This window comes from Tiliqua scincoides, chromosome 5 (assembly GCF_035046505.1).
Source record: "Tiliqua scincoides isolate rTilSci1 chromosome 5, rTilSci1.hap2, whole genome shotgun sequence".
Taxonomy (NCBI): domain Eukaryota; kingdom Metazoa; phylum Chordata; class Lepidosauria; order Squamata; family Scincidae; genus Tiliqua; species Tiliqua scincoides.
Genome location: NC_089825.1, coordinates 107,723,506 through 107,749,627, shown reverse-complemented (window position 1 = coordinate 107,749,627; position 26,122 = coordinate 107,723,506). Strand labels below are relative to the sequence as shown.

Here is a 26,122-nt window from a genome sequence, read left to right as displayed (position 1 = left end):
GTTTGCCTGGTATGTAATGTCTGAGTAACTTGTTTGAAGGTAAATAGGAGAAGGATTTAATAAAAAGAAAATGTGGTGCAGTGAAAGTTTGGCTAGTTTTATGTTAAAATATATGAAAAATCACAAGAAGCTTAGCCAGCCACTAAAGGGAAGAGGTCACTTCTAGCAAAGATATACACCACTATAGATCCCTCAGTACCAATGTACTCAAAGTAACTGGTCACAAATAGAATTAAGACATAGAGTAAAACTGTTAAACGGAAGTTTAAAGGACCTTGCTTAACAGAGGTTGGCAGAGGGCCCCACAGTGTTTTGCTAAAAACAGGAGAAGGAATGCAGGAGAGATAAGACAGGTGGCTCAAGCAAGGCCATCCAAGAGTCTGAAGGGAATGTATGCCAAGAAATGGGTTTGAAGTTCTGCCAAGAAGGACAGTCCTGGATTAAATAATGTTATAGCATCCCCTGCTGGTTCTTGAAAACTTTGTAATTCAATATGTTTAATTGTTTAATTTTACCTTATTTAGAAACCTGTAACTTGAAGCTCACCTATCAAGTGTCTCTAAGGCTATCTACAGCCTATTAAGAGTTAGCCCCATCTATGATGTCAAACTTCAGCCAATGGGAAGTTCAAATCTTCAAACAAAGAACCCAGAATGTTATAAAGGGTCTGGTTAACATTGATACTCACTCTCAGTGCTTTGGATAGTAGTCCCATGAGATGCCCATTGCTGGCAACGAAATAAAAGCTTGCAAACGATCACCCTTGACTACTGAGTCTTGCTTTTTGGACCTTGCAACACCTTCACCCGCCCCCACCCCCACCCCTGCCTCCCTCCCCTCCCCTTCCCTGCAAGGACTTACTGCGGTCCTCAAACTCCCTGAGTTTGAAAAACGCAGCTATATATAATTGGTGGCTCAGCTCAAACACTGCCACTCCTCCAACAAAGCCCAATATTTGTCTGTGGACAGTGAAGAAATATGGTAGTTCTGGCATGAAGAAACAAATACACAGTCTTTCTTACCCTGCTTTGATACTATTCTCAACAAAACGCTGCCTTAACCAAATGCTGTACCAAAGTACTCCTGATAGAAATAACTTATTTCCGTGAACATAACTCACCAGCACTTTGTACCATGAAAACTAGTCTATTGAGGACTAGGATTATCCCATACCATCTCCCCTTATACAACAGAATTTCTTGAAGAGTTCATTCTATTCAAGGACATGTGTTGGGGGGGGCAGGTGAGGCAGAACTGCCCCATCGTTGTCCATGGAAAAGCATTGCAGCTACCCTGCCTGCTTACACCAAAAAAATGCTCTCCTTATACCTGAGGAGGCTCTTCGTACATCTGCTTTCTCAAGTATAAAGAGAGCCTCCTCAGGTGTAAGTGGGTGGGGTGGCTATGGTGCTTTTCCACAGACTACAATGGGGCTGTTCTGCCTTGCCTGCTGCCTCCACACTGCATGTCCCTGATTCTATTAGTCATTTCATATTCTATGAACCAAAGTGGTCTAAGCTTAAGTAGCTCTGCTTCATTACACAGGGACATCTGTTTTAATTGAATTCAGTTTATCGTCTCACAGGTAGTATGAATATTCCTGTTATGGACAGAAGACCAAATCTCACCTCCACATCTGATTTTCTGCTTCTGGAGTTTTCTGAGGTTCGAGAAATACAGATCTTGCATTTCTTTCTCTTCCTGGTTTTGTACTTGACAGCCATGGTTGGAAACCTTTTCATCATTACTATAATAGTCCTTGATCATCACCTGCACACTCCTATGTACTTCTTCCTGATTAACCTGGCCCTGATGGACATGGGCACTATTTCTGTCACCGTTCCCAAATCAATGGCTAACTCACTCATGAATAGCAGGACCATTTCATATTATGGATGTGTTGCTCAGGTGTTCTTTTTTTTCTCCTTTGGAGGCTCAGATTTTGTGCTTCTGACCATCATGGCACATGACCGATATGTCGCCATCTGCAATCCACTACAATATGAAACTATTATGAACAAAGGTGTTTGCATTCAGATGGCAATGAGTGCATGGATTTGTGGCATTATCAATGGTATTTTGCACACAAGTGGTACTTTTAGCAGGATCTTTTGCTCTCATGTGGTTGATCAGTTCTTCTGTGAAGTTCCCAAGTTAATCATACTGTCCTGCAATGATTTGTACTTAGTTGAGGTTGGACTTCTTGTCCTGAGTTGTAGTGTAATGTTTGGTTGTTTAGTCTTCATTACAACGTATGTGTTGATTTTCAGGGCAGTGTTCAGAATCCCTTCCGCAAAGGGACGTCAGAAAGCCCTCTCCACTTGCATCCCACACCTCACTGTTCTCTCTTTGTTTGCATGTACTGGAATCTTTTCTTATAGTAAACCTCCTGGTAATGTTTCATCTCACCTGGATCTAGGCTTTGCTGTCATATATACCATAATCCCTTTTATGATGAATCCATTCATTTACAGCATGAGAAATAAAGAGATCCAAACTGCATTGTGGAAGTTATTTCATCAGAGGCATTTTCCTAACAGAATCCCAAGTTTGTTTTGAGTTAACCTTCTTCTCTAATGGAACAGTGGGAAAGACTCTAAAAATAATTAATCCTGATTGTATGGAAATGTTAGTCTGCCACATATACTCAGGCTTTCCTTTATCTTCACCTGAATTTGTCTCATTTTTCCAGTTATTCTAGTGATCAGCCAGAATTCCTTAAAAAATAGTAGACATTCTTGTTCGACTTTCCTTGTGCAGACACATACATCTATCTTGTTTTTTATTAAACCAATTTTTTTAGGAAGATTCTAATGAATAATGAATTACTTGCTCTTAGATGTAGTGGTGCTTGTGAAATGTAATATAGAGCATGCGTCATATCTCCTTTTATTCAGAGATTTGGTACCATACACTGTAATTAGTGTGGTGCAGACCAGACATCAGCAGACCCCCATCCTGGGATAAGATAGGATGCAGCGGAGCTAGTGGACGCATGATCTTTAACCCCCTTGCACACAAGACATGTCCCTTGCAGTTCCTCAGAGTTACACCAGCAAGGGATCTGGCATAGCCCTGAGGGGTTCTGTCAAGGACCATGTGGCAGCTGATGCACAGGTTAGTATCTTGAACCTAATCATATAACTTGGTAAATGAAGGCTGCTTCATGGAACTGCTAAAGTCTTGCATACTACACCTCAAAAGAAAGGGCTCCTGACTACTTCTGCAAATTCTGTATTTGTTTGTTTTATTCATTGGCTGGGTGTATTTCTTCTCAGTTTTGTTTGGAAAGTCTGCAAGCTAGCAAGGTGATGTCACAGTTAAAATGATGTCATGATGCCATGATGTCATTCGCTAAAATTGAAAGGATAAAAGATGTAACAACAGACCAACATTATTAAAACATGTTTTCTGTAACATTTATAGTCCCAAATAAAAGAATGCTTTCAGGAATGTATCAAGTATTTAGCAGTGATCATTCAGGGTGTCCTGGATGGGGCCTTGCCTGCTTTTTGGGAAATTCCATGAGTGAACACATTTGGCCCTGGTAAGAAGAAGAGGCACCTCCTAGAAATGTCTTGGAGCCAACAATTGTTGCCAACACAAATTTAGGGTCCTCAATTTTGCCTGTCCTCACCGTCTCCATGGCCAAATTCACAGCACAATCCTATCCTTTTCCTCCCCTGCCTATGCAGAGGTGCCACAAAAATATGTGCTGCATCCTGTGGTGGATGGGAGATCCTGGTGTTCTCTTCTGGGCAAGGGAACATTTGCTCCCTTACCAAGGATTCACCCTCTGTTGCTGGAATAGATCTACTTAGATTCGTGCAGGTGAGCTGGTGCAAGTTCAAGTGGATCCAGGAAGGCAAATCGGGGTTGGAACAAGCAATAGGATATTGGTGGTGCTGCCACCCCTAATACTGCCCCATTCCAGGCTGCAATTTGCTCCCATTCTTCTCCCTGCCTCCCTCCCACACCCTGTGCTGACTTTCCTGAGCCAGAGGATATGGAGAATCCACTGGCAAGGTGCTGTGGCTGCTTGCCAGATGCAGTTGTGGAACAGTTCCACACATTAGGGTGTCTTGTTTTGCGATCACCCTAAAAGCTGTTAACATGCAATCTGCGCTAACGGTGCACTGCTGCATCCCACCTCATGCTCCACGATGGGGCTTCCCCCTGATTGGTGGAGCCTTGCAGGGAGTGGGACTGAGCTCTCTTTAGGTGATCACCTTCCCATCTGAGCTCTGTCTCACCTGAGAGCTTTAGCGGGAGGATGCAAACTCGGAGTGATGACAAGGATCCTCACTATGATGACCAAGAGCAGCCCAGGAACAGTGCCTAGGCAGCCAGTGTTGGGGTGGGGTTAAACAGGGGGAAGGGACCATTGGCAGTCCAATGCAGGCAGCAGCACTGAGGCCTCCCTGGCGTGTTAGCAGGGATTGCCGGGCTTTCCCCCTTTCCAGCCAGCAACAGTGAGTTGCTGCCAGCTGATTGGCTGGCTGGCTGAAAGGGGGGGTGGGACGGGAGAGCTCCTCCAGCGTTCATGCACTGAGGGAGCTCAGTCCGTTCCTGGCAAGTGACCGGTGTGGATGCATAGCCAGGAGCAGGAGGCTTCCCAGAGAATGGGGCTTGAGTGGGCTAGCCCGCTGTCAAGCCCAGTCAGTGCCGGCAACCTCCTAGCCCCATGCGTGGGCGATGGCAGCCCCACGGGTGGCCCGGGTGACACAAGCCAGGGGCAGGTAGAGCTGCAGGCTCCAGTCGCCTGGCTGGTGGTGGCAGTGGGAGCCTCCTCCCAGCCGCACCAAGCAGCTGGGTGCCAGGTGGGGCGGCTGCCCGCCAAGCGGACCAGACGACTGTCCCCTCTGGCAGCCGAGACCATAGCCTCAGTGCACCCCATATTGGGCGGTGGCGCCACACCAAGTGGCTGGGTCCCGGGGGGATGGCCGCCCGCCGAGCGGGCCGGGCGGCTGGTCCCTCTGGCAGCCGAGGCTGCTGCCTCAGCACACCCCATATTGGGCGGCAGCGGGCGCTCCTCCTGCCGTGCCAGGTGGCTGGGAGTCCAGGGGTGAGCGTCCTGGGTGGCGGCGGCCATTTTGGGGGACCGTGTGGCGTTGCAGGGCCCATAGAGCTCGGCGCTATTTTCTTTTCCCGTGCTCCCCCCAGTCTTTGAGCTGGGAAGCCAGAGTCCCTGTTAGGGGCTGCTGGGGGGGGCTTAATTAGAGGGGAGGTATTTCACCCTCCCATTGTGCATTAGTCTAAGGTTGAATCCACCTCCCTCAACTGGCTATGAGGCCTGGTGGCTGTGTGGTGCTGATGCTCAAGCATAAACGAAGCTAAGCAGGGTCCTGGCTTGGACAGGAGACCTAGATTTGGAGCTGCTGCATAAGGGTTTTTCTCAGATGGCATCAGCTCCTGCTGGCCGCCCCCTCCCCCACTTTTTTGGGGGGATATTCCCTTGGCATCTTCATTGCCAGCAGGGTGATCCCTGAGCACAGGTGACAGCAGATAAGTTCTTCAGCAAAGCTATCGTGCCCTCCTCACGGGGCTACTGTATCCTACTGGTTAAAGCAAGAACACAGGGGTGGTGGGCCCCAGTCTCATATACTACATTGGGGGGTAAGGACATGGGGAAAAAGATGCAGAAGTCAGGTGGTAAGACTGCCAAAAGGCCTGCCCTGGTGCAGCCACCCTCTTCCCTCCTTCTTCCTCAGACGAGGAGGACCAGATGGCGTAGTTTCATGCCTTTATGGCCCATTACAAAGCCAGACAAAAAGAAAAGGCACTCAGGAATGCTGGTCGGGACGATGGGGGCTGGAGTTCCAGTCCGGCCCCTGGTCCTCGCAGGCCCGAGAATGAATGAATGAATGAATGAATGAAGGTGCATTGATGGGTGCCTCTCCCCCTCTAAGCAGGCGCCGCCTCAGCTGGTGCGCTGGTCACTACCAAGGAGGGTGGCCCACAAGAAGACAGCTCCCCTGAGGTTGAGGTGGGCAGCCCACAAGAAGCCAAGACCGCAGGCCTATAGAGGCAGCGGGGAGCAAGGTGAGCCAGTGTTTGACTGTGACCAGAATCTGGAACCGGTTTGGGATGCACGGGAGGGCCAAAGCTGGACTTCTGGCCAGACTGTCCTGGTGCAACCCTGGTCCCCTTGGGGGCCCCCCTACTTTTTGGCATGGTCCTAGCTATCCACAGTACCCTTGGGCATTAGGCTGGACATATCCATATACCAAGGCTAGATCAGTGGCAGGGAGGACCCCTCTGACTTATTTGCAGTACCTGGCTGTTCGTGAGCCTGATTTTGAACAGCAGGATGTGGATTGGGGGGTTGCTTCTCTAGACCTTGTAGAGGAGAAAGAAAAGCCTAAGATTTCATATGGCACTATTGCCATCCCTTTGTGTTCACACCTCGCCTTGGCAGTTAAGGAGAAGATATGGCGAGGTGACTTTATAGACATGCTTAGCCTTTTACACATTGAGCCAGAGCCTATCCCCAAAGTGAGTGATCCCATGCAAGATGTTGTAACCGTTAGGCAAAGAAAATTGACAAAAATTGGACTAATTGGCTCAATGGTTTCATCATATAGGCAGGGGTCACTGTCCAGATGTACCCTAAGAAAGCTGGGAAACTCTTTAAATACCTGGACATTTTTCATCGCGCTTTTCGCGACCACGCTGGGGCGGCTTGGATGGCCTATGACCATAATCTCAGTAATCTTTGCTTGGTATCGTTTTACTGCCCCCCCATATCCCATTTCCTCACCTGCTGGGGAGAATGAACTCAAGAGCCCACTCTTTTGCAGGTATTCTGGGAAGAGGGCTCCGTTTTGGTCTGTGACACTTGCTCACAGTAAAGGGCATGATATTGGGAGCCTCAGGGCCTTGAGAGCCTTTTCTTAGTTATCCAGGCATCGCCGGTATCAGATGGGTTATGAGCACTTAGCAGTAATTTCCTCCCTCAGGAAATACTGGGAGCCTTGGTTTCCCATAATTCCCCAGTTTGCGGGTTGACAGTGCTCCTGCATTGCCCCTCCCATGGGGTGATAGTTGTTGGGTGGGAGGACAAAGATAGGTGCAGCAGCTGGGCAATGGTGCATGTTATTGTCCAAGCCTTGTTACTCTTTGTACTTGGCTATAGTCTTAGAGGTTTCAACCCAGCTTGTTCTGGGACTTCATAATAGCAATAACAACACCCACTTTTAGGAGGAGCGCTGTTTTTAGTTGATAGCTACAGAAGCCCACCAAAGGTATCGAGTGCATGTCTCTGAGATTGGCCCAAACAGGGTCCAGATGCTACCTGGCCATTTTAAAGTTTCGTTCGCGTGAGTCAGCTACCTGAGTAAATCACTGACTTCAGCACATTTGATAGTCTTCTTCCCTCCTGGGAAATGGAGCATTAACTTCTCAAACCATCCCTACTTGAGCAAAGGGAAAGGGGACTGGTAGTTTGGTCAAATAGTGCCCACCTGGCTTCCACATCCTTTGGCTTGTAACCTTAGGGGACAGGCTACACCAAGGGTTTTTTGGGATTTGAAAGATGCTTGAGGGTTAGAGGAAAGATGCCCCCGTGGACTAGCTCTTACCTGCCTTGTGTTACAACAATGGTTGCAGGTTGGGCATTAATGCTCTTTAACTATGGTCCACAAATTATAACTTCCTGACCCACAATAGGTGCCAACCCGCTTTTGATTGGTCATAAAACTGACAAATGGCTAGGCTATATGCATTTTTTTAAAAAAATTGAAACAAACCACTATTTGGGGGAAGAGCAAATAACCGTTATGACCACGGAGGCTTGAGTGGTTGATATAGCCTTAATTTTAATTGGGTCCTGATCCCAAAGTTGGGGTATCACCACGCTGTATAGGGTGCACAATCGGCACTTGAGGACAAGGTATTCCCTATCAGTATAGTTGCCTAGTCCATGCTAGGTCAGCTTTTGTCTAATGGCTGCACATTGGCACTTGGACTTCTACCCACTGTCATTGGTCTCTGACACAGGCCATCGGTTCCTGCCAGTAGGGAGCATCAGGATGGCAGGACTTCACCAGGGATTTTCAAATTAATGTGGCATGGGGAATTTATTAAAGCTGCCCCTGTGGGGGCTGATCACCACAGGCTTATTGCCCAATATCAGGTACTGGGATTACCAGGAAGTTTAGCCCCCTCTAGTGGGGGGGCATCTCCCCCAGCAGGGTTGCTATGTGTTTAATATTAGGTGTGGTAGCCCAGTGCAGATAGGCACAGATGCAATGCCTTTGGTTAAGATTAGGATCTTTGCAATTATTAACCCACCTAATTGGTTGCACTGCCTCTGCTCCTTGAAAGTGAGGGGGGGGGTGTTCGGTTACCAATCCCGCCTAATGGGTGTGGTTGTCCCTAATCCTCAGTAGTGGGGTGATGCCTTTACTAACCTGCTTAACAGGTGTGGCGGTACAGCCACGCATTTACCAGGTGCTGTAGCCCTGTGCCGATAGGCACAGTTGTAATGGCCTGTGTCAAGGCTAGTGTCTTTGCTTATTAACCCACCTAATGGGTGCCCTGCCTCTATTCCTTGAGAGTGTGGGGCTATGTTCTGTTACCAGTCCCACATAACGGGTGTGCTATCCCTATTCCTCATTAGTGGGGTGATGCCCTTAGTAACCTGCTTAACAGGCATGGCGCTGCAGTCTGATAGAAAGAATTTGGATTTCTTTGTTTCCAATTAGAAGCCGAAATGAAAAAATCAAGAGTTGCTCTCTTTCAGATGGTTTATTTTCTAACAGGCTCGAACAGACTGGTCACGGATAGGACCATACCCCCTACTGTACCTCCCGTTTGTAATCACTTTTATAACAGTAGAAACAAACTGTCCATAACAACCATGACGCATTTTGGCTTCTCGGGACTTTCCAAACTTCCAGAACTCATCGAAACTCAGGTCAAAGCGCCCTAGTACAAGTTGACATGATCTTGGATGTTCCCTTGCAAAAGTCCCTGGCTGTCAGCCACAGTTTAGAGCTGAAAAACACATTCCTTCTTATCTGCGTAACAGAGAACCAAAGTCTGTAGCCATAATTGTAGGCCCGAAAACCAGTTTCAGAGATCAATATACATTACTAGAGTTAAACACATACATAGGTTTACATAAGAAGATATACCAATACAGGTAAACCTTAAAAATCTCCTTCAAGTTGTGCATTTATCAGGTGCAGTAGCCCTGTGCAGCCACCTAATGGGTGCCCTGCCTCTATTCCTTGAGAGTGTGGGGCTATGTTCTGTTACCAACTCCGCCTAATAGGTAGGATGTCCCTACTCCTCGTAAGTGGGTTGATGCCTTTAGTACCCTGCTTAACAGGCATGGCAGTGTTGCTGCACATTGACCAGGTGTAGTAACCCAGTGCGGATAGGCACAGAAGTGCTGTCCTTTGACAAGGCTAGTGTCTTTGCAATTATCAACCCACCTAATGGGTGCCCTGCCTCTATCCCTTGAGAGTGGGGGGGGGACTTTGGGGCATGGGCAGTGGATTCAGCTTAAATGGGCTCCTATGTGGTACCTTTGCCCTGTATTTGCCATGGAACAGTATTCCTTGTTGGCTCCTTTCAGGAGCAGGCCCGCTATTTAGACAGTTGTATCGTTCCCCTCTCACGATTCATCCATTTTGGGTCATTTTTTGAAAGGGCATTGGCTCACTTAGGTTTGAGGCCAGAGCTATCCGGGCTTCATTCTTTTTGAATTGGGGCAGCATCAGCAGCGGCTCGCATTGGCTTTTTTGCCCCAGGATGGCTCTCTGGCGCTTTTAAATACTGTGTTCATTAATGCTAGCCCTGTCAGTATAGGCCGTGACTGCCTGGGTGATCATGGGGGGTAGTTATTTGCAGTTGCATTTACCCCAATGTACTGCACCACGTTGGCACGATGTGTAGTTGCCGTCTTTGGTCTATAACAGGGGTCGGCAACCTTAAACACTCAAAGAGCCATTTGGACCCGTTTGCCGGAGGAAAAAAAACCTTAGGAGCCACAAAACCCTTTCGACATCTAAAATGAAGATAACACTGCATATATAGTGTTGTTGTTTTTTTACCTTTATGCTCTTATAGGTCCCATTTTTATAATGTAGTCCCCTCTTGTAGCTTTTAGTTAGTTTTGTCATACATTCTTGTCCTGTGTTTCCAGACACCTGGTCCTCTATGGTGTTTTGCCTGATTCCAAGGCCATTCTCTGCCTGGAGAATTATGCCCACTTTAAGCAAATTAGCTCCCCTTCTTTCCCCCAACAAATGACCCTGGTTCTGCCCTGCAGTCCTGCTGGACCCCACCTCCAGGGTAGCTCGCCTGTTCAACCTGCAGAGGTCCTCTCTCCTGCCAGCAGCCTCCCACCACTACAGCAGACCCTGGGTCATCAGCAGGTCTTGAGCACAGCAGCCACACTTCAAACTCCAGTTTCTCCAGCAGTCCATTAGTCACAAAGTCAGTCAGAGTATCCAGGGCAGAGTCCAAAGTCAGTAAGCCAAGTCACAGTCCAAGATCAGATTCCAAAGTAAATCAGTCAAGAGTATCCAAGTCAACGTCAATAAGCCAAGTCAGTCTGTCTCCTCTCCTACCTGCAGTCCTTCTACAACCCACACCTCCTTCCTCAGGTGCTCCTTATATCCCTGAGGGCCCTATTGCCTTCAAGTGGCTGCAGCTGTGCAGCACACTCTGCTGGATGCCCAGGCCTTACCCTTAAAGGGGCCACTGCTGACACCACATCTACCTCCTCACCAGATCTTCCAGGATTCCAATACATATGGCGGTTATGACATCTGCTTATCTTACGTGGATACTAAAGAACTCCCCCCACCTTCCAGAGGCACCCTGCTGGAAAGAAAAAAGGACACAGACTCCAGAGGTGGGGAAGAGAAGAAGCAAGGGGGGGCAGCCACAGGCCAGCTTCTGCCCTGCCTGCCTGCCTGCCTGCCTGCCTGCCTGCCTGCCTGCCCTCCTTCACTCAGGCTGCAACCCTCTCCACACTATCCTGGGAGTAAGCCCCATTTGCTACAATGGGACTTCTGAGAAGACAAGTTGGTTGGAGCTCTCAGGTTGCAGTCCTCTCCACACTTTCCTGGGAGGGAGCCTCACTACTTGTGAGTAGACCTGCATAGGAGTAGGCTGAGGCTGCAGCCCTCCACACCTTCCTGGGAGGAAGCCCCACTGACTACAGTGGGGCTTACTTGTGAGTAGACCTGCACAGGAGGAGGCTGAGGCTACAGCCCTCCACACCTTCCTGGGAGTAGCCCAGGGGCTTACTCTCAAACAGACCTGTGCAGGCTCCCACTCACCTTGCGCTTGGCCTTGAGCAAGCTCCAAGGCTGCCATCCCAGGCACCCTTTCCTGGGAGTAAGCTTAATCTGCTGTAATGGGGCTTACTACTGAGTAGACACACAGGATGTCTCCTCTGCTTTGGGGGAAAAGCCTCTCCTTGCACTGAGTGGGGACCAGCTCAGGGAAAGGCGGGCTGCAAGGGCTTGCAATGGCTGAGGAGGAGGGTGTCCTGCTGGAGAGTTGGGGAAGGGAAAAATAGGGAGCTTAAGCCTGCAGAGTGGGTAAAATTGAAAAGGGAAACCAATGCGGGGCAGGTGGGGGTGAAGGGAGAGGAGGGCAGTGAGCTCAGGGGACTGAGGGAAGCAGCCTGCCCTCCCAACACAGGTGCTTCCTGTTACCCCCTTTGCCACTTTCACCGGGAGGAGCCGCAGCAGGCAGCTGAAAGAGCCACATGCGGCTCTAGACCCGCAGGTTGCCGACCCCTGGTATGTAAGGACCCCTGTTGATCAGGCTCTGGCCTGGATCGTGTTTGCCCCCAGTCCCTTTCAGATGGGGGCGATGTGTTTGTGATGACCAGGTTACTGGCCACGCAAGTGTTTGCCCAGACCCATTTGGGTGGGGTGATGTGTATTCCTCACAAGGTTGAGCGAATTGGTTATACTTTTAACTGTGAGCTATTCTAAGTGGGTGTTAAGTGAGTTCGCCTCACGATGAGCTTTTCTGTCAACAGGTCCGTGAGGGAGGTGCCCAGCCAGGGTCCTGATCTGTGGACATTCCATAGTTTTTTGGACCCAGAAGCATGCCATGTCATCGGCTCTCAGGCAGAGCTGGGTGATGTTGCACACATTGATTGGCTGGCCAAGAGGGGTATGCGTTGGAGTCATTTTTTCCCAGCCTTTCTGGATTTTATCGCACTCAACCCCCTGCCCCAGGTAATCGTTGTCCACTTAGGGAAGAATGACTTGGGCCAGAGCACTTCTATGTCCTTGAGGCTCCAGGCCTGCAGGGATTTTGCAACACTCGTTAGTAAGTTCCCTGGGATTACTATCCTGTGGTCTGGTATGCTGTCTGGGAGGATTAGGAGGTGGATGCGCAACATTTGAAGAATAGACATTGCCCACAAAAGATTCAATGCTTACCTGGGCAGGGTCATCAAGGAACTCGGGAGAGCAGCTAACCATCATCCTGGAATTTGACTTGGAAAGCCTGCTCTTTACCGTGGCGATGGAGTGCATCTTTCCCCTATGGGTTATGGCCTCTTTTAACAGACTTACAACAGGGCTTGAGAACCTTTTTTGGGTGCAAGGAAGGCCAAGCGCTAGGCTGACCTCCCCTTGTGGTGGTAGAAGTGCGGGGTGGGTAGGCAGAAGATCTTTTCAGTGTCCAATCTAAGTCAGCAAGGACGGTGTGAACCAGAACCGCTCCCATGATGCCTGACCGGCTCAAGGAGGCAGGCTGGCTGCCTCTTGTTCAGACTTGGGGTTCTGGCAGGGGTGAACTGAAGGCTTAGCAGTTCAGCTGACTTACCCTCTTTGGTCGATGTTGAGAGGCGGGCTTAATAACAATTGAGTTATGCCTGGAGTCGGGTGGACGCCCTATGAGATTGAGGGACGAAGACGGCTAGGACCGTTTTCCCCATGTAGAACCCCGCACTTGGGTTGGGTTTTGTTTACCCCTTTGTTGCCCTGTTGCAATATTTTGTATTCAATAAAGTGGCCCATTTTAATTCCATACCTGTTGTCAGCTGTATTTATTTGGGGAATGCATGGTAATGGGGACTCACCCAAAATTGGCGCGCAATCCACCTAGTGGGTCTCGACTCACAGTTTGAGAAACATTGTTCTAAGGCATAATACATGCACTACTTTTAATTCACAAGTTAAACTTTAGCATGTTCAATAGCAATACTTTGTTCTAGTTTTTGATTCCCCTTCTTCATCCCTCCAGCCCCACCTATAGAATATATCACAAACTTTTTGTGGGGGGGGGGGGAATGAAAGAAACTGATTTGGTTTTATGTGAAGCATCATTTGGACTGAGAACACTACATAAAAGGTTCATAACAACTAAAGTTTGTGCTTAGTGCAAGGGGGAAGTTATCTTCTCTGTCAAGAGCCTGGCAGATCTCTAGAGCAGCAGATCTCTAGAAGTGGGAGAATAATTTGAGTATGTGTGGCAAACTAACATTTCCCTACAATTAGAACACATAATTTCTAGAATATTTCCCATTATGCTGATAAAAAAGGACATGAACATTTCAACAGTCACAGAAGTAACTTCTTAGAAAAGTTTCTTCGGTGCAATAAATTCCACAATGCAGTCTGGATCTCTTTATTTCTCATGCTATAAATGAATGGATTCAGCATAGGAGGGAAGATGCTATATATGACAGCTAAACTAAGATCCAAATCTGATGAACTATTACTGGGGGGCCTTGCATAGACAAAAAGTCCAGTGAACATAAGCACAGAGACAACAATGAGGTGCGGAAGGCAAGTGGAGAGGGCTTTCTGACGACCTCGTGCAGAAGGAATTCTGAGCACAACAGTGAAAATCGACACATAAGTTGTGATGATGAAGATAAAGCATCCAAACCCTGCACTAGAACCAAGCACAAGAAGCCCAACTTCAATTAAGTACAAATCAGTGCAGGAGAGTTTTAGTAACTTGGGGATTTCACAGAAGAACTGATCAACAACATTACAGCAAAAGCTGATGGCAAAGGTGCCAGTCGCATGTATAGCACCATAGAGAAAACCACTAATCCATGCACAGGATGCCATCTGAATGCAGGCCCCTTTGTTCATAATAGCTTCATAGTGTAGTGGATTGCAGATGGCGACATAACGGTCATGCGCCATAATGGTTAAGAGAAATAAATCTGTGGCTTCAAAGAACAGAAAGAAGAACACTTGGGCAACACATCCACAATAAGAAATGCTTCTGCTGCTAATAAACGCATTAGCAATAGATTTGGGTATAATGACAGAAATGGTGCCCATGTCCACCAGTGCTAAGTTCATCAGGAAGAAGTACATGGGGGTGTGCAGGTTACGATCAAGAACCACTAAAGTAATGATGAGAAGATTTCCAATCATGGTTGTCAAGTACAAAGTGAGGAACGCAAAGGAGTGCAAGATCTGTAGTTCCCGGACCTCTGAGAATTCATGTAGCAGAAAATCAGAAGTGGAGGTGAGATTGAGAATTCTGTCCCCATTCACACATCTTACGTTGCCTGTGGGAGAAAGAATGAACTTTAAGTCTATTCAAGCTGAACATCAAGCCAACTCAAAGAAGAATACATGCACTTAAACTACTGTGGTTGAGCAGTATAATCCCTTCTATTAGGTCATCATTATTATGTGTAGGAGAGTGAACTGTGAAAATCTAAGGCATCACCAAAATTAGTACTTGTGGAAAAATGAACTAGTGAGTGATATTCACTGAGACAAGCCTTTTCCATCGGAGGTACTATTTTACTACAGCGTTTTGATAAGGCAGTGTTTTGAGCAAAATAAATGAGGCATTCTTTGAACTGTGCCCTCAAGGATTCAGGGAGTGATATAACAGAATTTGGAGAAGTGATAGAATGGTCTTTGGAGAAGAAACAAGATGAATAGATGGGTGGGCAAGATGAAACACAACTGAGAAACATGTACTTACTTTTTGCCATCTTGATCTGTCAAGAATAGATAACATTCCTATCCCAGAATCTTTTCCATCATTACGTGTGAACAATCTGGTATTCCCTTACTCATTTTACATCCTTTGAAAGTGGACACGATGCCTGCAGTTCTTTCACACATAGACAATGAAGATTGTCTGCATGCGAAGGAAATTTATTACAGATCCTTTTGACTTCTTGGAAGCTTGCTCCCTAGAGTTTAGTGCAGTAGATCAGGGGGGAAAAAAGGTTGAGACTTTTTTCCTCAAGCTGATTTTTTTCTACTTTGCTCAGCAAAGCAGCATTTCAAGATGTGAAAATTGCAGTGAAACAATTTCTTCATGACATGCAGATTGAGACTGATGTCTCCAAACCATAAGATGTGGATAGGTTAACAGTTGCATCAATAGGGAGGGGCAGGGGTGCAGGCCACACCAGGTGACGGGCACAGGAGGGTGACACCACTTCTGGCCAAAATTTTTAAAATCTTGGCATTTTCAAATAATACTGTCATATATCATTGGATGCATAATTATGTGCAGAATGCAATGAAACAAACTGTGTTGAAATATCTTTATTCTCTCAAAAGTCATAGCCAGAACACCAGCAGGTATATCACCACGCCCACCACTTGGAACATGATCCTGCCCACTGTATGGGAGGAGGTCCATTATGGTGCTGACACATTGTTTTGTGACACATACCCTTTTATGACAGTAGAACTCTGTTGTGTCATTCTATCAAAAGTTATAGCAAAAAATCAATGGGGTGGGACGATGGTACATCACCATGCCCACCATCCGGGGCACTGCCCTGCCCACTGCATGGGAGGAGGTCCATCATGGGGAATTTGTTCTGCTGTTGTAAACCCCTGTACAGGGACACTGAGAGGTGGAACTGGGCCCGGGGCAAGAAGACTGATTGGCTCCCCCCTTCCTAAATTTTCCTACACTGGTGCGTTTGTGTTTGGGGGAGGGCCAAGTTTATGAGCAAGATTGAGCACTCAATCCTATCTGACTTTTCAGTGCTGAATGCAGCTTCAGGATAAGGGAACAAACATCCTCTTACCTTGGGGAGGCCTCCATGACTGCCCCCCCCACTGCAGAATGCAGCACACACTAGTTTGCATGGCTGCATCAGTGCTGGAATGTCAGATAGGATTCAGCCCTGAAACTAAATGAAAACATTTATCAGAGTTGGATAACTTAGTTTGAGTAGTGCTACTGTGTTACTTTTCTTCTACCACTGCAAATTTCTCCTCATTTGCTTTTTCTTCTCCTAATGATGGACATCCAAGAACTGACTTTCAGTATCTCCCTTGTGTCTAGGTGATGATTTTGAAACAATGACCAGATGAAATAAACTTGCCTGGCCTTTTTTGATTTTTCATGTTTTTCCTCTTTTTTCATGTTTTTCCTTTTTATTTCCTCTTCTGTACTCTAGACTGGTTAATTAACAGTCCAAACCTGATGCCACATGGGCTCCAGATAGACCTGGGTGTAGTGGTTATCTACAGAAGCGTTAGCCTTAGCCTTGTATGTTGGCAATGAAGCAAAGCACACTTTGCACATGCACAGAGCAAACTCGGCACGGCCTTAGTGACATGCTAGGTCTGAAGCTCTGTAGCTAGCCTTGAAGATGTTGTAGAGCAGGGGTGCTCAATAGGTGGATCGCGATCTACTGGTAGATCGCAAGGCAAAATGAGTAGATCGCGGAGTGCCGACCCCCCCCCTTCAGGTGCCTCTGGGAGGAAACGCCGGGAGTAAGGCCCATTGTACTCTATGGGGCTTACTCCCAGGTAAGTGTGGCTAGGATTGCAGCCTCACAGCCTAATCCTAGGCATTTCTAGTCAGGAGTAAGTCCTGTTATAGTCAGTTGGGCTCAAGGTACACCAACATACATTGTATACATAAATGTTATATGTTATGATATAACATATCATATAAGAGGAATCTCTTCCATATAAGAGGAATCCATATAAGAGGAACATATAAGAGGAATCTCTTCCAGGCCCAGCCGACGCAAACGCATCCAACAGATGGGAACATTTCAAGAATACCGTTTACAACACCGCCTTGTCCATATTCGGCAAGAAGACCAACAAGGCGGCAGACTGGTTTGAAGCCCACTCTGAGGAGTTGACACCAGTCATTGAGGAAAAGAGGAGAGCTCAAGCAGCATACAAGGCCTGTCCCAGTGAGCGCAACCTGCAGGTCCTCCGAACTGCTCGCAGCAAAGTCCAACAGACTGCCAGAAGATGTGCTAACGACTACTGGCTCCAGCTCTGTTCCGAGATACAGATAGCAGCTGACACGGGCAACATCAAGGGGATGTATGATGGTATCAAGCAGGCCCTAGGTCCAACACAAAGGAAAATTGCCCCTCTGAAGTCTGCCACAGGCGAGGTCATCCAGGATCGGGCACAGCAGATGGAACGCTGGGTGCAGCACTACTCTGAGCTATATTCCAGAGAAAATGTAGTCACCGAAGAAGCACTGAACAACATTGAGTGCCTGCCTGTGATGAAAGAGCTTGACAGTGAACCAACCCTAGAAGAACTTCACGTGGCCCTGGACTCCCTTGCCTTTGGCAAGGCACCTGGAAAAGACAGCATCCCTGCTGAAGTCCTAAAATGCTGCAAGGAGATCATCGTCACTGAGCTGCATGAAATCCTCTGTCTCTGCTGGAGAGAAGGTGGAGTACCTCAAGACATGAGGGATGCAAACATCATCACGCTGTACAAGAACAAAGGTGACAGGGGTGACTGCAACAACTACCGCGGCATCTCTCTCCTTAGCGTTGTAGGAAAGCTGTTTGCCCGAGTTGTACTAAAGAGGCTCCAGGTACTTGCAGAGAGCGTCTATCCAGAATCGCAGTGTGGATTCCGAGCCAACAGGTCCACCACTGATATGGTATTCTCCCTTAGACAACTGCAGGAGAAATGCAGGGAACAACGACAGCCACTCTTTATAGCCTTCATAGATCTCACAAAGGCTTTCGACCTGGTCAGCAGAGACGGCCTCTTCAAGATTCTCCCCAAGATTGGATGTCCACCCAGGCTCCTCAGCATCATCAGATCTTTCCACAAGGACATGAAGGGCACTGTTGTCTTCAATGGCTCCACATCAGACCCTTTTGACATCCGAAGCGGAGTGAAGCAGGGCTGTGTTCTTGCACCAACCTTGTTTGGGATTTTCTTCGCTGTCCTGCTGAAGCAGGCCTTGGGAACTGCAACAGAAGGCATCTATCTCCGGACCAGATCAGACGGAAAGCTCTTCAACCTCTCCAGACTGAGAGCAAAATCCAAAGTCCAGCTGAAATGTCTGCGTGACTTCCTCTTTGCCGACGATGCAGCTGTCACTACCCACTCTGCCAAAGATCTCCAGCAGCTCATGGATCGTTTTAGCAAGGCCTGCCAAGATTTTGGACTGACAATCAGCCTGAAGAAAACACAGGTCATGGTTCAGGATGTGGACTCACCTCCCTGCATTACAATCTCTGAGCATGAACTGGAGGTTGTCCATGACTTTGTGTACCTTGGCTCAACGATCTCCAACACTCATTCTCTCGATACCGAGCTAAACAAGCGCATCGGTAAAGCAGCTACCACGTTTTCCAGACTCACAAAGAGAGTCTGGTCCAACAAGAAGCTGACGGAACATACCAAGATCCAGGTCTACAGAGCTTGCGTCCTGAGTACACTTCTGTACTGCAGCGAGTCATGGACTCTTTGCTCACAACAGGAGAGGAAACTGAGCGCTTTCCACATGCGCTGCCTCCGACGCATCCTCGGCATCACCTGGCAGGACAAAGTTCCAAACAACACAGTCCTGGAACGTGCTGGAATCCCTAGCATGTATTCACTGCTGAAACAGAGACACCTGCGTTGGCTTGGTCATGTCGTGAGAATGGATGATGGCCGGATCCCAAAGGATCTCCTCTATGGAGAACTCGTGCAAGGAAAGCGCCCTACAGGTAGACCACAGCTGCGATACAAGGACATCTGCAAGAGGGATCTGAAGGCCTTAGGGATGGACCTCAACAAGTGGGAAGCCCTGGCCTCTGAGCGGCCCGCTTGGAGGCAGGCTGTGCAGCATGGCCTTTCCCAGTTTGAAGAGACACTTTGCCAACAGTCTGAGGCTAAGAGGCAAAGAAGGAAGGCCCATAGCCAGGGAGACAGACCAGGGACAGACTGCGCTTGCTCCCGGTGTGGAAGGGATTGTCACTCCCGGATTGGCCTTTTCAGCCACACTAGACGCTGTGCCAGAACCACCTTTCAGAGCGCGATACCATAGTCTTTCGAGACTGAAGGTTGCCAATACAATATATGTTATGATGGCACAAACATTGTAAAAAAAACTCTGGTAGATCTCCGGGCCTTGCTGGGTTTCAAAGTAGCTCTCGAGTCAAAAAAGTGTGAGCACCCCTGTTGTAGAGAATCATATCTAGGAATGTGATTGTGGTTAGTCTCAGCTTCCTCTTGGAAAAGTCCCTATTACACAGACTATTGACTCATGGCTTAGTATTGTAAACAAGATGAGAGAATGGAAAACCCCAGCCTGTTGTGTAATGTTTGGAGAAGGAATTAAAAGGCAGAGAAGGCTGGATCCCACTACTGTTTCTTCTTCCTTCTGCATCTAGCTACTATACTTGTCTGTTGTATTCATTGCTCTAACACTTTGTTGAGATCTAACTTTCAAACCCTCAGAGTGCTTCTGCTTTAGCAAACTTTCCATCGGGCCACAAGAGACAGTCTTGTGTGTCTCCCATCAAGCATCAAGGCCCTCAAAAGCCTTGGGTGCTCCCCAGAGCAGAATCTTGCGCTGCTACATCTGGCGCCTGGAACAGGGGCCCGCTGCTACACCTGGGCTCCAAAGACTTTTCCAGCTGTCTCTCATCTCCCCCACCCTGTTTTGCCCCACCCTGACCCCATTTCTGCTTGCCCACCACCCTCCCCTGCTCTGTTTCACCCCTCTCCCTTTGCAAAGAGGCCCAAAGGAAACTGTACTCCCTGATAAAATGACTCTTAGAGGCTCTGGAAACAGCCTCAGTTTTATGTGGAGCATCCTGTGGACTTACACCACTACATAAAAGTGTCATAACAATTAATGTTTGTGTTTAGTACAAGGGTGATGTTATCTACTCAGTCAGGAGCCTGGCAGATCCCCACAGCAGCTAAAGTGGAAGAATAATCTACATATGTGTGGCAAACATTTTCCTATAACCATAACATATAATTTCTAGAACATTCCCACTATGCTGATTAAAAAAGAACATGAACATTTCAACAGTCACAGAAGTAACTTCTTAGAAAAGTTTCTTCTGTGCAGTAAATTCCACAATGCAGTCTGAATCTCTTTATTCCTCATGCTACAAATGAATGGATTCAGCATAGGAGGAAATATGGTATAGATCACAGCTAAAGTAAGATCCAAATCTGATGAACTATTCCTGGGAGGTTTTGTATAGGCAAAGATTCCAGTGAACATGAGCACAGAGACAACAGTGAGGTGGAGGAGGCAAGTGGAAAGGGCTTTCTGATGTCCCTGTGCAGAAGGAATTCTGAACACAGCAGTGAAGATGGAGGCATAGGTTGTAAGGATGAAGACAAAACATCCAGATCCTGCACTACAACTAAGCACAAGAAGCCCAACTTCAACAAGATACAATTCAGTGCAGGAGAGTCTTATTATCTTTGGGATTTCACAGAAGAACTGATCAACCACATTGGAGCAAAAGGTGTTTGCAAAGGTTCCAGTCGCATGTATAATACCATAGAGAACACCAAAAATCCATGTACAGATTGCCATCTGAATGCAGGCCCCTTTGTTCATAACAGATTCATATTGTAGTGGATTGCAGATGGCAACATAGTGGTCATGTGCCATTATGGTCAGGAGGACAATATTTGATCCTGCAGAAGACCTGGGCCATACAACCGGAATAAGAAATGAGTCTGCTGTTCATGAGTGAATTAGCCATAGATTTGGGTGCAATGACAGAAATTAGGCCAAAGTCCATTATGGCTAGGTTTATTAGGAAGAAGTACATGGGGGTGTGCAGATGATGATCAAAGACAACTACATTAATGATGAGAAGATTTCCAATTATGGCAGTCAAGTACAACACTAGGAACAAAAAGAAATGCAAGATCTGTATGTCTCGGGCTTCTGAGAACTCCAGGAGCAGAAAGTCAGAGCTGGAGGTAAGATTGGACATTTTATCTTCAGCTGGAAATTTCATGTCACCTGTGGGAAGTAAACTTAAATTGTATTAAGATTAGATTTTCAGTCCACTATAATCAATTTGTGTTTATACCAGTTTATTCAATGTACAGTGAAATGAGCAGTTCGGTCTCACTCATGGAGGTCTCCTCAAAGTAAGGGAATGTTTATTCCCTTACCTCAGAGATGCATTGCCCTTAAGCACTGACATAAAGGGTTAGGATTGCGCCCTAAATCTTCTTGTTTCAGTTTGAAACTAACTGCCCAGTCCTATTGGGCCTTGTTTCCTGAGAAATGTGCATTCTGCTGGTGGCAACTGCTGAAAAATGGCTGTAAAGTGCACTCTGGCAGCACGTTGAGTAGCTCAGTTACAGCCAAGGAAGGAAAGGTAATGGGAGAGGTGAGGAGGGGATCAGGTGGGTGTAAATGGGGGTTGTCGGGAGAGGGTTGAAGAACACCCTAGAGCCAAGAAGGCGGTGAGAGTGAGCTACACCTGAGGTCCTTCAGCTAGCACTCACTCCTGGGTAAGAGAGGGAGGGAGTTATGTTGGTAATATGGTGGGGTTAACCATGTGCTCCACAGATGAGCCTTGTAGGCAGTGGAAACTTGTCCTTACCAGGCCCTAACAACCCCCTCCCAAACTACCAGCTGCCCTCACAAGGGCAAGAAAATGGCACGTGGAGGTGCCTGTGCTGAGAAGGGGCCTACCACTGCAAGTTAAGGGCTTGCAGTGGCCAAGAGGCCTGACTCCATAGTCATTGGAAAAACTCGCAGAGTGGGCTGCAAAGGGAGAAGAATGGGAGCAAATTGCAGCCTGAAATAGGGCAGTTTTGGGGGGGCAGCACCACCAATATCGTATTGCTTGTTCCAACCTCGATTTGCCTTCCTGGATCCACTTGAACTTGCACCAGCTCACTGGCACGAATCCAAGTAGATCTATTCCAGCAACAGAGGGCTAATCCTTGGTAAGGGAGCAAATGTTCCCTTGCCCAGAAGAGAACTCCAGGATCGCCCACCCACCACAGGATGCAGTACATGCTCTTGTGGCACCTCTGCATAGGCAGGGGAGGAAAAGGATAGGATTGTGCTGTGAATTTGGCCATGGAGTCACTGAGGACAGGCAAAATTGAGGACCCTGTGTTTGTGTTGGCAACAATTGTTGGCTCCAAGACATTTCTAGGAGGTGCCTCTTCTTACCAGGTCCAAATGTGTTCACTTATGGAATTTCCCAAAGAGCAGGCAAGGCTCCATCCAGGACACCCTGAATGATCACTGCTAAATACTTGATACATTCCTGAAAGCATTCTTTTATTTGGGACTTTAAATGTTACAGGAAACATATTTTAATAATGTTGGTCTGTCGTTACATCATTTATCCTTTCAACTTTAGCAAATGTCATCATGGAAAAACTCTGATATCACCTTGCTAGCTTGCAGACTTTCCAAACAAAACTGAGAAGAAACATACCCAGCCAATTAAGAAAACAAACACATACAGAATTTGCAGAAGTAGTCAGGAGCCCTTTCTTTTGAGGTGTAGTATGCAAGACTTTAGCAGTTCCATGAAGCAGCCTTCATTTACCAAGTTATATGATTAGGTTCAAGATACTAACCTGTGCATCAGCTGCCACATGGTCCTTGACAGAACCCCTCAGGGCTATGCCAGATCCCTTGCTGGTGTAACTCTGAGGAACTGCAAGGGACATGTCTTGTATGCAAGGGGGTTAAAGATCATGCGTCCACTAGCTCCGCTGCATCCCATCTTATCCCAGGATGGGGGTCTGCTGATGTCTGGTCTGCACCACACTAATTACAGTGTATGGTACCAAATCTCTGAATAAAAGGAGATATGACGCATGCTCTATATTACATTTCACAAGCACCACTACATCTAAGAGCAAGTAATTCATTATTCATTAGAATCTTCCTAAAAAAAATTGGTTTAATAAAAACAACATAGATGTATGTGTCTGCACAAGGAAAGTCGAACAAGAATGTCTACTATTTTTTAAGGAATTCTGGCTGATCACTAGAATAACTGGAAAAATGAGACAAATTCAGGTGAAGATAAAGGAAAGCCTGAGTATATGTGGCAGACTAACATTCCATACAATCGGGGCTAATTATTTTTAGAGTCTTTCCCACTGTTCCATTAGAGAAGAAGGTTAACTCAAAACAAACTTGGGATTCTGTTAGGAAAATGCCTCTGATGAAATAACTTCCACAATGCAGTTCGGATCTCTTTATTTCTCATGCTGTAAATGAATGGATTCAGCAAAGAAGGGGATGTGGTATATACAACAGCAAAACCAAGATCCAGATCAGATGAACTATTACTAGGAGGTTTTGTGTAGGCAAAGAGTCCAGTGAGCACAAATACAGAGACAACAGTGAGGTGTGGGATGCAAGTGGAGAGGGCTTTCTGACGTCCCTGTGCAGAAGGCATTCTGAGCACTGCACTGAATATCAACACATACGTTGTAATGATGAAGACAAAACACCTAGACACTGCACTGCAACTAAACACAAGAAGCCCCACTTCAACTAGGTACAAATCATCACAAGAGAGTCTCATTAACTCGGGGACTTCACAGAAGAACTGATCAACCACATGAGAGCAAAAGGTCATGTTAAAGGTGCCACATGTGTGTATAATAGCATGGACAGCACCACAAATCCATGAGAGTATCGCCAACTGAGTGCAAGCTCCTTTGTTCATAATAGCTTCATACTGCAGTGGATTGCAGATGGCGACGTAACGGTCATGTGCCATTATCGTCAGGAGCGCAAAGTCGGAACCTCCAAAGAACAAAAAGAAGTACATTTGAGCGACACATCCAGAATAAGAAATGGTCCTGCTATTCATGAGTGAATTCGCCATCGATTTGGGTATGATGACTGAAATGGTGCACATGTCCATCAGGGCTAAATTCATGAGGAAGAAGTACATGGGAGTGTGCAGGTGATGGTCAAGGCCTACTGCAGAAACGATGAGAAGATTTCCAGTTATGGCGGTCAAATACAGGGCCAGGAAGAGAAAGAAATGCAAGATCCGTAGTTCTCGAACCTCTGACAATTCTAATAGCAGAAAATCAGAGGTGGAGGTCAGATTTGGTCTTCTGTCTGCAACAGGAGATGTCATGCTCCCTGTGGGAGAATAAACTGAAGCACGTCGAAACCAATTCCTCTCTGTCTTGTACCAGAATTGCTTGAGTTGAGTTGTGAAATCCTTTTTACATTTCTCTCTCTCCCAGTTAGCAAATCCAAACCATTTATCTGCATAATCCTGAAACTAGCATTTTAAAAAATATCAATCAGGATTGTTCTTTTCTTGATCTCTGTCTCCCTACCCAGAATTCACCCTCCACACTGGCTTACTTGCATTGACCGGTTTGTCATCTATGGCAGTGAGTCTCTGATGCTGCTTCCCCTTTACGACAGCGGCTTTAAAATGGTGGCTGATGGCACACTCCACATGTCCCTGACAGCCAATTTACAGCAATGAGTCACTGCCCTGCTGCCATAGATTGCAAGTCCAAGTTGATTCATTCAGGTGGACCAGGCCCAGGTCATGATTTGTCTGGCTACTGCAGGAAGGGCCTGATTGGCCCATCACCTACACCACTGCCTTCCCATTTCACCCATCACCTGTAGCAGCTCAATGCTGCTATGGGAAATAACCAAGGCTTCTGGAGCCTTGTTGTTTGGTGGGAGTGTAGAGGCACTGAGAAAGTTTAGACTATAAACAGGAACAGTGAGGAGCAGAACAATGAATGAGACACAGCAGACATTCATTCAGAGGGTTGATGCAGGAAGAGCTGAGCCGGAAGTAGGACAGTATGAGATTGAGAGAGAAGTCCGTTCTCCCGGCTAGCTTCCTCAGACTTTTATTCATTCTCAAAACACATGATGCAAAGCTATGCAATAGGGAAAATTACTGAAGGTTATAATGTTTGGGAACTGGCTGTCTCTAGCTGGCTTTCTAGCTAACCACACATTCCATTGACATTGATAAGAAGTGCTTCTTCATAACATCCTCTTGCCTACCGGCAGTGGGCGAAAATTCAGCATGATTTCCAAGGCTGCGCCGAGTGTGCTCTTTGCACAGACGCAGAGTGTGCTCTGCTGTCATTGCCAACATACTGAGGCTAAGGCCAGCGCCTCTGCATAAACACTACAATCACCATCTTGTTCTGCCTCCCCTGCTCCCATTCCACCCTCCTCCACCCTTTCCTGCTTCCCCATCTGGTTTACCTGGTAGCCTAGCCAGAGGTGTGGCAATGCGCATGGGAAGACTCTGGCCTTCCCACAGGTGCTCGGGAAGCCTGCTAATCAGCTCAATGCTGCAGCATGCTTTACAGCTGCTTTTCAGAAGTCAGCATTGGCAGAACACATGTGCTGCAAGCAGGGGCAGACCAGTGTTTGTGTTGTGGGGGGCCGTGAGCACTACCTTAACTCCAGAGCCCAGGTCAAACAGATGGGTAGACCAGGGCTCCTGCCCAGACTTGATAGACATGCCAGGTAGACTTGGGCTCCAGACTGAGCTTTTAGCATCCATGGTAGGTTGCTAGGTGGGTAGATTAGGGCTTTGCCTGGATTTGGAACCCAGATCTACCTGCTGGGTAGATCTGGGCTCGCGGTTGAGCTGATGGACCTGTGGCCATTTGCTGGTCGGGGAGACCTGGGCTCTTGCCTGGACATGGAGCCCAGCTATACCTGCTGGGTAGACCTGGGCTCCCATTCGAACTCAGCTCTATCAGCCACTAATGCCCTGCCCAGTGAGTGTTCACAGGGTTCACCCTGGCTCCCGACTTTTCTCGCCACTGGTGCAACAGTTTGGGGGAGGGGAACATACACCCACAGCACTCTTGGATCCACCCATGTCTGCAAGAGCCCACAGGATTGTAATTAAGAGTCTAATCATAACCAAATAACCATGTTGCACTGTAGTGGG

The 26,122-nt window shown here is 47.2% G+C and overlaps 3 protein-coding genes and 1 pseudogene across 3 annotated transcripts; 1 reads left to right on the top strand and 3 right to left on the bottom strand.

The window, feature by feature from the left end:
* The first annotated feature begins 1,590 nt into the window (after nucleotides 1-1,590).
* LOC136653032 (olfactory receptor 14I1-like) lies at nucleotides 1,591-2,559 on the top strand. The gene has a single exon (XM_066629957.1). The coding sequence runs from the start codon at nucleotides 1,591-1,593 to the stop codon at nucleotides 2,557-2,559; it is 969 nt and encodes a 322-aa protein (XP_066486054.1).
* A 10,985-nt stretch (nucleotides 2,560-13,544) lies between these two features.
* LOC136653031 (olfactory receptor 14C36-like) lies at nucleotides 13,545-14,953 on the bottom strand. The gene is made up of 2 exons (XM_066629956.1): nucleotides 14,944-14,953; nucleotides 13,545-14,515 (listed from the first exon to the last, which is right to left on the bottom strand). The coding sequence occupies exons 1-2, from the start codon at nucleotides 14,951-14,953 to the stop codon at nucleotides 13,545-13,547; spliced, it is 981 nt and encodes a 326-aa protein (XP_066486053.1).
* A 5,282-nt stretch (nucleotides 14,954-20,235) lies between these two features.
* LOC136653030 (olfactory receptor 14A16-like) lies at nucleotides 20,236-21,163 on the bottom strand (annotated as a pseudogene).
* Nucleotides 21,164-23,338: 2,175 nt separating this feature from the next.
* LOC136653029 (olfactory receptor 14I1-like) lies at nucleotides 23,339-24,310 on the bottom strand. Its single transcript, XM_066629954.1, has one exon. The coding sequence runs from the start codon at nucleotides 24,308-24,310 to the stop codon at nucleotides 23,339-23,341; it is 972 nt and encodes a 323-aa protein (XP_066486051.1).
* Nucleotides 24,311-26,122: the final 1,812 nt, after the last annotated feature.

Coding starts and splice junctions, on each gene's coding strand:
- LOC136653029 (XM_066629954.1), bottom strand. CDS start 24,310: ATGACATCTCCTGTTGCAGACAGAAGACCAAATCTGACCTCCACCTCT.
- LOC136653032 (XM_066629957.1), top strand. CDS start 1,591: ATGAATATTCCTGTTATGGACAGAAGACCAAATCTCACCTCCACATCT.